The sequence below is a fragment of the Apostichopus japonicus genome, chromosome 16 (assembly GCF_037975245.1).
Source record: "Apostichopus japonicus isolate 1M-3 chromosome 16, ASM3797524v1, whole genome shotgun sequence".
NCBI lineage: Eukaryota > Metazoa > Echinodermata > Holothuroidea > Aspidochirotida > Stichopodidae > Apostichopus > Apostichopus japonicus.
In genome coordinates, this window is record NC_092576.1 from 19,831,632 (window position 1) to 19,844,400 (window position 12,769).

At 34.0% G+C, this 12,769-nt stretch overlaps 2 protein-coding genes across 4 annotated transcripts in view; both read right to left on the minus strand.

The window, feature by feature from the left end:
- The window catches only part of LOC139982770 (angiopoietin-1 receptor-like), a 47,654-nt gene that overhangs the window by 27,805 nt on the left and 7,080 nt on the right, over nucleotides 1–12,769 (minus strand). The window lies entirely within an intron of this gene.
- LOC139982769 (uncharacterized) overlaps nucleotides 1,471–12,769 on the minus strand; it is a 61,400-nt gene continuing 50,101 nt past the window's right edge. For 2 of the 3 annotated variants that reach the window (XM_071995856.1, XM_071995853.1), the window contains exons 17-24: nucleotides 8,872–9,212; nucleotides 7,627–7,723; nucleotides 7,155–7,234; nucleotides 6,625–6,759; nucleotides 6,200–6,328; nucleotides 5,915–6,042; nucleotides 5,549–5,684; nucleotides 1,471–4,148 (exon numbers count right to left, since the gene is read on the minus strand). In XM_071995856.1, the coding sequence (XP_071851957.1) occupies nucleotides 4,074–4,148; nucleotides 5,549–5,684; nucleotides 5,915–6,042; nucleotides 6,200–6,328; nucleotides 6,625–6,759; nucleotides 7,155–7,234; nucleotides 7,627–7,723; nucleotides 8,872–9,212 (1,121 nt within the window). In that variant the 3' untranslated portion in view covers nucleotides 1,471–4,073. Of the gene's footprint in view, nucleotides 4,149–5,548; nucleotides 5,685–5,914; nucleotides 6,043–6,199; nucleotides 6,329–6,624; nucleotides 6,760–7,154; nucleotides 7,235–7,626; nucleotides 7,724–8,871; nucleotides 9,213–9,875; nucleotides 9,944–10,028; nucleotides 10,105–10,573; nucleotides 10,904–11,454; nucleotides 11,687–12,183; nucleotides 12,261–12,769 lie in introns of all 3 variants that reach the window. The other variant, XM_071995855.1, reaches the window with a different exon arrangement.

Consider the following 12,769-nt stretch of genomic DNA (forward strand, 5'->3'; position numbering starts at 1 on the left):
AGCTTTTGCCATTTCCAATATTTCATATATCATTTTATTTTTGTTGACTGTATAACTTTCAACAAGTAAAATTTTCCACTTTTATGTTGCAAACTATGTCAAATTCAGAACAAATTACACATCAAAACCACAATGCATTCTCATATTCTGCTTCTAAATGTGTAATTTCAACTAGTTTTTAATTGTTATTGTTTTACTGTTCTGGAAGCTTATGTAGACGGATGTATTTTCCCTTGAAGGCTTTTTCTAGTGATGTATGTGTGTGCGTGGGTGTATGTGTGTGTAAAGCAATCAAGTCAAGATCACAATTAGTAATCAGTTATCATATAAGACTGATATAGTTGCACTACTTACTCATTTTCTGGAGTGCTGCATTTATCTGTACTTGAACAGAATATTCATTCCACAATTCATTATGTAGCTCTCTAAATATCTTAAAACAGTTTTCATAAAACTGGAAGGGCACGTTCGTTCCCCATATGCTCCTAGTTCCTCCACCCATATTTGTTATTGATGTTTAACTAATACGCTATGAGGATTTCTTGAGGCAGGCCTAGCTAAGTTCATTAGTTTTTGCATGTGGGTTTTTTTTATCATTACTTCAAGCAATGCCTTTCACGATAACTGCAATATTATGCTCACAAAATATAACAAAACATAATTGTAGGCTCTCGACCACGACAATGTATGTAAAGCTTTAATGATGTCCTTACAATACAAATTGCAACGTCACTAGATAGGAAGTTTCATAGAACAATCATTGAGTAATTGGAGTATATGTAAATATTGCCCTGTTTGGAAAGAACTTACCAAGTACTGTAGGTAGCCATTGAGTACTGTCAAAAGATCATAAAAGCCTATTTCTTGTCAAATTTTGTTAACTTAAATTACAAGCAAAATGCCACGGAATTGTGTTAACGGTTGCCGGTGGTTTTCGTTAAATCACATTCGACACAAATACAAGTTTTATCCCCTTCCCAACGATCATATGACTCAACGATAAGAAAACGTCTCCAGTATTTTGAAGGGTTTTGTAAAACTGGGAAAACGCATCTCGAAGATCTTTGTATCTCTATGTCTATGATCCTTACATTTTCGAGACAGTGACATTGATAAACGATATCTATGAAAGCCTTCTGGGTCGGAATATTTAAACGATGACAAATAATGCACGAATTTGCTTAAAAATTGTTCATTATCGGTCGTAAACTGCAAGAAAAATATTTCAAAAACGAAAACGGTGTACGCACGGGAAGGGGCAGGGGTGTGGTGCATGACCATCCCCGCCTTCATTGTTCTTTGGGGAAAACGTTCAGGATAAATGCTATAAATTCAGTCGGGAAGAATTAGACCAATAGTTTATTGATATACAATAGTTATCAACAAATATCCCATAACCACTCATACCTCTGGTCAAGTGCCTCTTGCAGCCTCATTCTTATATACATTCAAATAGATTTCTGATACCAAAGTTTGTTGGTGTAGAGATACACGGTAAATGTTTGTTTTATTGAACTCCACAGTCATCCACTTTCTATCACACGGACGTATCGAGCAAATGCATATACATTTTGCAAACACTATGAATGTCAGTCTTTTTTTTTCCCGTTGTCTCTTCAAGATTAGTAGTACTAATAATGTTTAACGTATACCATGTGTTTCAAAAATAGGAACAAAGTTTCAGTTCCCGATATCTGTTAATATGTTACTGTCATTAACCACGGGTTGCAAGATGTTACATCACACCCTTCTCTTTTCTAGGAAACAAAACATCTGGTTAACATTTCATAGATCAACTCGACATTAAGATACACGAAGGAGAAGAGAAACAGACTTAAGCGACACTTGCGGAAAACTAGAGATGAATACAGGTGTTATTCTTAAGATGTAATATGCTTACCGTTCACTGTGGTTTCACATGTGTTGTAATTCGAAATAGTTGTTAATGTCCACAAATGAATACTAAGGAGAAATCTTCAATAATGGTACACTAATTAGTTGATTTAAATATTGTGTAGATAAGGATGCTCAATTTGCCTTATTTCCAAATGTGACCTATCGTAGACCATGGAGCGGCTCTCATCTTTGACAGAACCATATTTGATCTAACTAGATGCACTACTGAGATCATCCAATTAGTTTCATGCAAAGAAAAGCTGATACTTTGTTCCCAATTTGAGCCGTGCTGTATTCAAGCGTGTGTTGATTCACATCCCTTTATATTTTATTTGGACGATACTCTTCCCATAAAAAAAGTAATTTTCAGAATTTGTAGCTTCTATGTACAGTGTTAAATAACTCCCTAAATTAACAGTGACAGTGAATAAGACAAATGATTACTTTTGTCGTATGTTGCAGTAATTATTCATTATTTTATGTTGCTATTAGCAATGTTATATATCATATCAAACCGCACAGATCGTAATATATATATTCATGTTACAGCAATAGAACATTGCATGGAAAGACTGGTTCCCTTGAGAAGGTATGATGTTCATTTCTTGTTAGTAGCTTAATCGTGTTCCATACGTAAGCAATAAAGTAGGAAGTGCTTGAACTAGTTCTAAGTAATAGTTACATTGAAATGACAACTAAGTCACATTGTCCTATTCAGACATGTCGTCTGACAAAATAACTGTCGTAAAAGTTAGTGGGCGCTGACGTTTCGATCCTAGCAGGATATTCTACATAGGCTGAATGATAATGAGCAGAAACTACAAGGGACAAAATTATTTTCCGCAGCTCTGATTTGTAATTAATAATATCATCACTGGCTTCCCTAGTGTATAACAATTAATACACGATTAAATTTCCACATTATTTGGAGCAATAACAAGTTGAGCGATGTAATATTGTCTTGTTATATATCATGACATAAATACACAGTCCTTGATTATTTCATATTGATACATCACGCTATTATATATATACAACCAGTTGAGGCATGTGAAATAACACTGGTACACAATGTCGATCAAAGAAAGTAAAGTGTTTAGTGAAGTTTATCATACCTCCTTAGCTTCTTGTTGCTCATCATAATATATTCTTGTTTCAAATAGCGTAATCATATTCGAATGTAGGCTTATCAAAGTTTGCAAAGTGCTTTGAAATTCATTAACTGTTCGGTTACTTAGTGCATTCATACATGGCAAACTAATATATATTTTGCAAAGTGCTTTGAAATTCATTACTTTTCCGTTACTTTGAATATTCATACATGGCAAACTAATATATATAATAGCTATCTTCGCATAAATGTAATGGTATGCACAACATTTCCAAGCTTAAGACAATGGAAATACCGTACAACCATGTAAGACGACCAATGTAATGATTATGTAATCTTCCTTTCTCTATTTTAAGTGTTACAAGATAATGAAACGCGCGGATATGTGTAAACAAAATATTTAAAGAGAATTTGGATTAATGTAATATAATTGTCGAAAGTTCGTGAATATTTGTTGAAATCACACAATATTAATACAGAAAACCGAATGAATTTAGCTAGATATTTCAGATATAAAATGAAAAGAAAAACTAAATGAAAAGATATTAAAATGCATTAAATGCATTGCGATATAATAAAATGTGATATTGGAACTTAGTTGACACACAGCAGATCTACCCAAAGTCATAGTTGGTTGTTAAGGTGAGATTGGCGTTGGAAATACTTTAACTGTTTTTACTTTGTAAAAAAAGATAAATTGAAAGAAGCTGCCAAGAGAAGTATAACCGGATATCCTGTATTTAGTTTATGAAGCTATATGGCCGTTAAGTTCCTCTGCAACAATAACAGCATATGAAATTGTCATGTAAAATGCCATCAATGAATGCAGCAACTATTTGTTTAGACAATCTTCAGTATTATAAAAACATATAACTAATGCAAAGTACAGGCATATTTAAGATTAATATCTATAATGTTATAAAATGATGAGTAGAAACTGATCATATATTTGACGTAAAAACAAGAGTAATGATTGTTACTGAAGTGTTTCTCGGAGACCTAGGATTTTAATAATTGGCTAGTAATAATAAATACAATGTTATGAGGGTTCCTGATCAGCTTAAGATTACACAATCACGTCATAATCATGCATTTCTGTTAGGTAGCAGTTGAGAAGTTGATGACACATCATGTAATCCTCCTGAAAAAAGAAAATACAGTATTAAATACCAGGAGTCTTAATAAAATGAAACGTTTGAAATGCAAAACAAAATTAGAACAACAGGGATAACTACATAGTAACGACTATACATGTTCCAAGCTGTCACCATCAATGACCAATTTTGTAATACAGTGATCTCGGAAACTGTTGATTTAATGGGGAAAGAAGAAATTACGAACTTTGCATTGACGCAAGGCAGTTACTGTTATTATTAAAAGTTGGGAAGAACGTTTTAAAAATTAATACTTTCTCAATTGCAGTTGGCTAATGGGTTTACCCAACGTTTTGTTAATTCATATAATTACATTTAACCAACAACCATAAACTAGTTGGGGAACATGTTAATATAAATATATATATATGGGGTTTGTTGGGAAACCTTTGCAAATATTTGGTAAAGGCCAAAGATGAAATTACCAGAAATATTAAACTGGAAGATATGAGTAAAAAGTATGGAAAATTGAGAGGATTGATTAAAAGTAACTGAGTAAAACCTGTCAGCACAAGAAAAATAAGGATATAGTTACGTGAAAGTGTAATGCCACAACAACAGTGAACATAATTTGTACGCATTTGTATTGGAGCCTTCACATGTTGGCTGTCAGGTAATTTCAATTTAATTTTCCAAGCACATTTTTAGTGGAATGTATGCATTACATTTACTGGTAGCTATCATAATGTTGTTATACCAGCTGTTGTATTTATCAATATTACTTGTTTATTTTACTTCTTCTGATATATAATGCTTTAGTTACATATAACGTAAAGACAACTGTACACTTATGATCCGCATCAATTATCTATAAGAAACTGATTTTTGTTCGTATTACAGTAGCTTTTATTTACATCATTGTTTGACATAACCTTCAGCACAAAGTCCACACTAAGTCTTGAAAAACGAAGTCGGAGACAATTAGTATCAGTAAGCGCCAAAACTTGGAATAAGTAAAGTTGATATTCTCAAGAAATTCCAAAGTGAATGTACAAAGAATATTAGGTTTTCTAAAATTTATTTTGAACAATTCCCTCCACATAAATCAATATAACTTTTAATATTATATTTAACAAACTATAACATAAACAGATTTCTTTTCATAAAAACACTGGTGTTATTGTGATGTACCACAGTGCGATGGTGTATGTCTATGCCAGAGAGTACGACTGAAAGACGACTGAATGGTAAAATAATGTATAACACTACAATGCCATTCGTTTCTTGTTTGATTTTTGCAAAGATTCCCTTTTTTAACAGCTTGGGTAGAGGCGGGAGTTTACAAGGTGATGATAGTTTGCTATAATTTTATACACAAGTACCAACAAAGCTACAGCTAATATTTACTGTATTATCATAATATTGTTGTATTCATTCTACGACATACCTTTGTGATAATCGCATTGGGGTTGCACACTTTAATATGTTTAACAGTGTCAAACACTTGTATCGTTTGTCGCGTCTTCATCCTGTTGATCTCAGAGCAAACAGTCACATAAATTCCACTTCTGGATGCGCCATTTCTACAAAACAAAATCCCCCAAATAACGAATTAGATACTATCAATGAGAACATTAGTTGATACTGGAAAAATTGAAGATGTAACAATATTATATCACAGTTGACGGTTTTACTTTGTCATTTTAATTTTACAATTATTATCTATTTTGTTATATTTGTTCTCTCCGGAAGCAGTTATAGTGTGATTCCCATGTTTAAGTGTTGCAACTTCAATACCGGATTAAGAACTTACCTGCAATGAATTAATGTTGCACCACGACTTCCAAATCCTGTAGCTGCGATGAAATTTATAAGGGGTGTTAGGCTATCACCACTCTTTGGCCAGTTGTTTAGAATAAAGCGATTAACCTTGATAGATTCCTGAAAGCAAAACGAAAATGCATGGAACAGTATCGCTCTTCACAAGGTTTCCCTTCGATTGGAAGTTAGTGTTGAATGCCTTATTACCCTTTAAAATAATAATAACAATGATAAAGTAAGTAAAAACAAAAAATTTATAAGCAAATTAGGGTTTTACCCGATACGATCGGTGGGCAACAAGACACTGATGGATTGTAAAAAGCTGTTTTTTCTCAATGAGGCACGTGGATATTGTCATTGTTCCGATCTCGACGTCGTTTACATCTGGCCAATATTTTATTGCATCCTGTGTTGTGATACAATTAAAAACATACTGTTGACAGATTTCAACAAGCAGATGTGCCATGTAGATCAGAATCCTTCATTTATTGATATCAGTATGACTACAGCAATTATGACATATTTTATTTGGGTTCGAAAGTAAAGGTAAACTTACGAAAGAACTGTTCCAATGTTAGTAACGTAATGAAAAGAAAAAAACAACCATAAGAGACTAGTAATATCAGTTTTCTGCGCAAATTCGAAGCGAGGAATGTTAAAACTTATAAGAATAGTATGATATAGCCTAATTTAATGGATTACATGATTTCCTGAGTCTGAATCATTCAACATAATAATAGTCTGACATTGATAGTCAAACACGAGTCGCCAAAAGTCTTCAATAGTATTCGACAACGGTGCCTGTGTCATAATCACAGTTTGATTCAATCCAGGAATCTGTAGACAAAGAAATACACACAAAAATTATTTTAACAATGAAATTATAGCGCTCTGATTTTCTCCAGATAACATCTCAAAGCAAACAAAAAGAAAGGAAACAGAAACTTCAAGTTGGTCGACAGCCTAACTCTGTTACTTATTGTATTTATTTAAAATGTCGCCAAAGAGTAATATTTCAGAGGAATTGTTCCGCCTTTAACAGAATAAGGTGCTCTATTCAATGTTATTTAAATATATCCAAGTGGATACACGTGGTTGCGATCACAGTGAAGCATTCTCTATATAGCGATGGCAATCATGTCTCGTATAGCTCAGCTGGGTAGTGTACAGGACATTTTATCATGATTTCACTGGTTTGACTACCGAACTAGCCAAACTATGTTAATACTCACATTCACGACAGAAGCGTTAATGTAATCGTTTCCTCCCTGAGTGAGACTCATGGATTTCAGCAAAGGTCGATGGTTGTCCACTGTGAGGAGAAGTTGTAATATGACATTAAATGGACTACATAGAGAAGTGATAGGCTATTCTCAACAATTTAAGTTGTGTCTGACAATCCAGTTTTCGCCATGTTAGCTATGTTTACTGTTCCGCTTTACTAAGTTTGTTGTCAACTGTTGACGGTTTGAACTTAATTCCTACGTTCATCAGCTGTCAAACGGATACATGTTGTCATATTCATTGGCATCAATTTAAATCTTTCATGAGACGTATGACAGATTAAAATGAGATTTCGTATTAAGAATATGAAAATTATGCAAGGGTTTATAGTTATTTGAATGTATATTTATACATGTGTTTGGTTATTATCTTGTAATATGCAGTTTTCATTAATTCGTTCTTCCTCGTCGAGGTACTCACGTGGTACAATATCTCCAAATCTGTTCTTGTGCAAATTTTCATGGGATGCCCCAGAGAATGAGCTGACATTTGTGCTGGGAATTACTTCTTCCAAAATCTGAACATAAACACACACAAAAAACAAAATTTTACAGTAATTACTTAACAATAAATGTTGCCTCATAATTAAAAGGTAGTGAAAATAAAATATTAAGTTTATGTGATATTTATTATCTCTTGTATAAAATGACAAGATCATTGTGGAAAATGACAATGCCATAAAGAATGTCAATTTCCGCATGGCATTTTGTGTTCCTAACAACATATGTCAAAACAGCTTAAACGAGTACACGTATTTAGTCTTTGTATCGAGTGTTTTTTGGTTCTAGCCGGTAATGGTATCTGTATCTGTTTTGTCATATTTCATGTGTGTGTTTTTCATCTCCTGCTTGATGAGAACATACACATCTTCGGTTAGTCTATTAACATTTAGCCGTTGTATCTCTCAAATAATCGCTGTGTGTTCATGCAGTTAACACAATGTACATAGTAGTCCAGTTTTGCTCTTTCAATGATATTTTTTCTTGCATATATATAGGAGAAAGACATTTCAACAATGGGCATATTTTTATCCTTTAGTTAGCTGAGTAAATGAGTTCGTATTTGCAGGGTTAATTCAATGGTTAATGTTGTGCAACTATTGCAGAAACTGGGTTTGTAAAAAAGGTACTGAAGAGCTGATTATTTTATAATGTCTCTAATATGTTAAACCTTTCGCAAAACCTGTAAGACAACAATTACTTATTCAGTATAGTATTTAACCCACGGACGACACCATGTTGTTTTGATATGAACGTATGGTGATAGTTTGTTTCTAAATACTGGCAATTATCTTGTAACCGATACTGTCTCGCCAAGTCCACGCTAAACAAACCGATCCTTATGGACAGGGCGATTGTTATTTTCGTAATGATATTTTCTAGGTTAAATTTCTCATAGACGCCCTATTTTAATAATATCCTATAGGCAATCAACGACCATTTAAGTTACTCCAGACTCAATGTGATTGCATGATATCATCATGCCTATGTAGCTTTCCTTTACTCCCTTGTTACCCTCTAACATGACACAAGACATTTTTTAATCGATGTCCTAAAAATGAAACATATTAAGCTTGAATATGTGCCCAACCAGTCGACAATTGTTTAACAGTATTTTCACCTCTACTCTTTTTGAATGATTTTTGAGTTATGTATTTATCATCACCTTAAAGGTAGCCGATATCATTTCTTTAGCAGTAGAACTTCTCATGAACAACGGAAACCTGGAAATTGCCATCGGTTTCCTAAGAAAAAATTCATCATCAGCATTGTTTTGGTACACTTGGACATCTTCCATGTTTTCGCATTTGTTGCTTTCTTGTTTTGCTTGAGCGCCTCCATCTTTACGAGTAGATGGAATTTCATATCCATCAGTGGTGTCATCATTTCCTGTGGCTGACAGAATGCATTCCTCGTGTTTCTTAGAAGGAACATAGCGTACCACGTTGGTATGCCCACTATCTTTGCTCACATTTTCATAGGCAAAAGGGGCTTCGTTTGTAACCTCTGTAAGAATGGAAAATTAGTTTTAATGAATACATATTAAACAAATAATGCAGGTGGTATGAACAATCACACTCATTGTTTTAGCAGTTGGTCTAAGAAAATAAAATCGTATTGCAATTGCTCAATGGGAACAAAAGTTATTTTAATATCTTATATGGCTTATAGATGGGTCATTGCGAATCAACGACATAACTCATTTCACAGCAAGTGACACACACACTCATTGAATATGTTGTACTAAATGATGATTGAACAAAATTGGACTGCAACCTTTATTTGGTATTATAGCAGTTCACTGAAAAGAAAGGATCAAATCTCATTAGACATTGATAGTTTTGTGTTTATGTTTTACTGATCTAAATCTATTAATAATGTAAACATTATGTGAACTGGTGGCAGTTAAGAAAAACATTGACTATAACGGGTTCAGAACAGTGAAATCATTAATGCGGAAAATGTAAGACTGCGATTTCAAAACCAGCATATGTGCTTCTTCTATATGAATGGTGCTAGTGTCTCCTGAAAATAAACAGCTTTGATAGTACTATAGGCTCTTGATAAAAGAAATTAGTAAATCTTTAAGGCCAACAGTATAGTGCAGCGTTTTTTGGCATTATATGTAGACAGATTTAATTAAAACCTACAAGAAACCTACAAACTTAACTTTTGAGTCGTCTGCTTGTCGTTCCACAGTTTTAGGTTTGGATGTAGATCTCCTATATATCCCAATTCTTGAGAGGAAAAAAAGAAAATAATTTTAAAATTAATGAAATTAAAGCGTAACATCTAACCATGGCAACGTTTTCAGTGACTCACCCGTAAACTGCAAGAAGAGCAATTATTGCGAGAGAGACCGTTCCAATTGTAACACCAACAATTAATCCAACGGATCCTGAAGGGAAGAACAAACGTTTATATCATAAAGTTTCCTTTGATTGTGAGTAAAGGTGCGGATGTATATAGTAATGTTTCAGTTGATTGTTAGTTAAGGCGCGGATGTTTAAATTGATGTTCCATTGATTGTTAACGTGCGGATGTGTATAGCAATGTTTCCATGGTGACCAGGATTTGACGGAAATGACTGTTTCACATCATAACGTTACAATGATACCAATATCATACGACTGATCTACAAAGACGTTCAATAGTAATAATTATAATATGGATAACAAATGACAGCAGTTTCAACATATTTTACTTGAAAAAGGAGAAAAAACAACCAAGGAAATGTAAATGAATTTGTTTTTGCGATTTATCTAGTTACCACACATACTATTGGTAGTGATTACATCATAACATAATGTTAGAGAACGCTACGATAAACAATGTTGCTCGAATCAGTAAAAAGTTGTTGTACTTACCCGTATCAGGCAAATTTGTTTTCACCATTTCCAAGATTGGACCGGGGGGTCCATCCCCATTTGGCCCTTCTCTCACAGCTACAACCCTGAAGTCATAGTCTGTATCTGGTTCAAGTGACGTAATTATCACAGCATAATTATCTTGATCATTGCTTGCATTTACTCTTATAAAGGTACTTGGCCAATCGCCGCTCTCCGACAGCTTGGTTAGTAACCTATATTCAACCACTGGGGGAGTCCCAACGTCGCCATCCCATATCGGCAAGGTAATTGTTAGCGAATTTGAGCTGCTTACGCTAGCAGCTGGAACTGCTTGGTATTCGGGAAGTCCTTAAAAAAACAAAAAAACAATACAAATTTAGTAAAAATTAATATAAATAATGAACATTAGCTTTTGCAAACAATCATATGGTAACGAATTTCCAAAAAAAAACACAACAACAACATGATAACATCAAAAGTGACAAGAAAAGGTAATTTTTTATTTCGATGTTGTGTCGGACGAAAGGATCGTTTCTGCGCAATATGCAATCATTGAGCAATTTTGCTGGTAATGTTGTGCAAATGTGATCATGTGACTGATTTAAAAAAAATTGGACCTTTAACGAGCTCATCACATTGCCCTAGCTCAGTTAATTTATATCTTATTCGAAAGCGCCACACAAAATCAACAGTTAAAGACACAGGGGACAAAAAACAGTTCCGTGACGGATAATACTGAATCGTTGTCGCTGTATTACTTTCCTATCGTTGGATGACAAATCCTAGACTTTTTAAAGCATACCAACTAGGCAATCCATACATTTTGCCCTATTATGTAGGGCTAGGTAATTTACTTTAACAATAGTCGAACGAAATTGTTGTAAGATTAACAAACATACTTGGAACAAAGTAGTAAATTATATTACTACTGGAACTTTCTCCTGTACCCGTCTTTAGTGTCATGTGGATGCTGTAATTTCCTTCTACTTTGAGACCAGTCAACGTGAAAGAGGTGCTAGCAGGATCTGTTACCTCGTGTATGCCCACATGTGACGGCTCCAAGTTAATTGATGCATAGTAGATAGTTAACAAAGTCACACCATTACTACATGAACTACTGTCAGTTGGAAGCTAGGTAAAAACAGAACGGATTAAAATTAAATTTGAATTGTAAAACATTGAGTGGTCTTATGCTTTAGACAAATCAATTCCCACTATATTTTTGCACCGCCTTGTTTATCAAAGTGTAACATAGCTTTACTATGCAAGATTTCTCCTTGAAAAAAAAAACGTCCCTTAATGCTGCGGTATGTTCTCGTACCCACTATTAGGTAAAGCAAAAGCAAGAGTAATACCTATATAAAGGTGAACTATAGGTAATCTGCAGCAAACTCAATGCAACCCTCATGGCCCAGTAAAATTAGGTTAACAACACTATTGCTTCCGATCTACAATACATTCATTAACTGCAAAAACAAAATATGTTTAAATTATTCATATCGGCACCATAACAACAGCCATGATGTTAAATAACAAACACCGCGTTATGTATTATTCCACAACTAATGGCATAATAATATACGTGAAGAATAACATGATATTTGCATTGAAAATAAAAGTATGTGCACCTTCCAAGATATTTTCACATTTTCCTGATCTTCTCCAGCCACTTCTGCCGTAACATTTATTGGACCATCTTGATGAACTAGTGTAAATATTAAACAACGGAAACTAAAAGTGAGACCCCGAAAAATGACATAAAGTCAATAAATTGGGAACCATATTTTCAAATGTTACATGTGAAGCTCTTTACAGTATGTGATAAATGATGACACCCTGCTTCAGACAATTTAAATCATTCGTATTTCGGTTTAAAAGGAGGCAAAGAAATAACTCGTATGGTGAGATCAGAATCTTACTACTTACAAACGCACCTCTTTCGTTAGGTAATATCAACGACTACTTGGCTACGTACGTCGCTAAAGCAGTTGGAGTTCTCCGGTGTGAAACCTGTTGTCATTCTAGGTGTGGTTTACATATTATCATACAAGTAGTTCCATCAGTGTCACTGAAATATCCATGTATGCCTTAGATTAAGGTTAGCCTGAGTAAAATCACTGACAGTGCAGACGAAGAAATACTTCAAGTTTATTTATAGTGATAAAGAATACGTAGAACTATTAAACTTACGCAGAACTTCAGGTACAAACTATA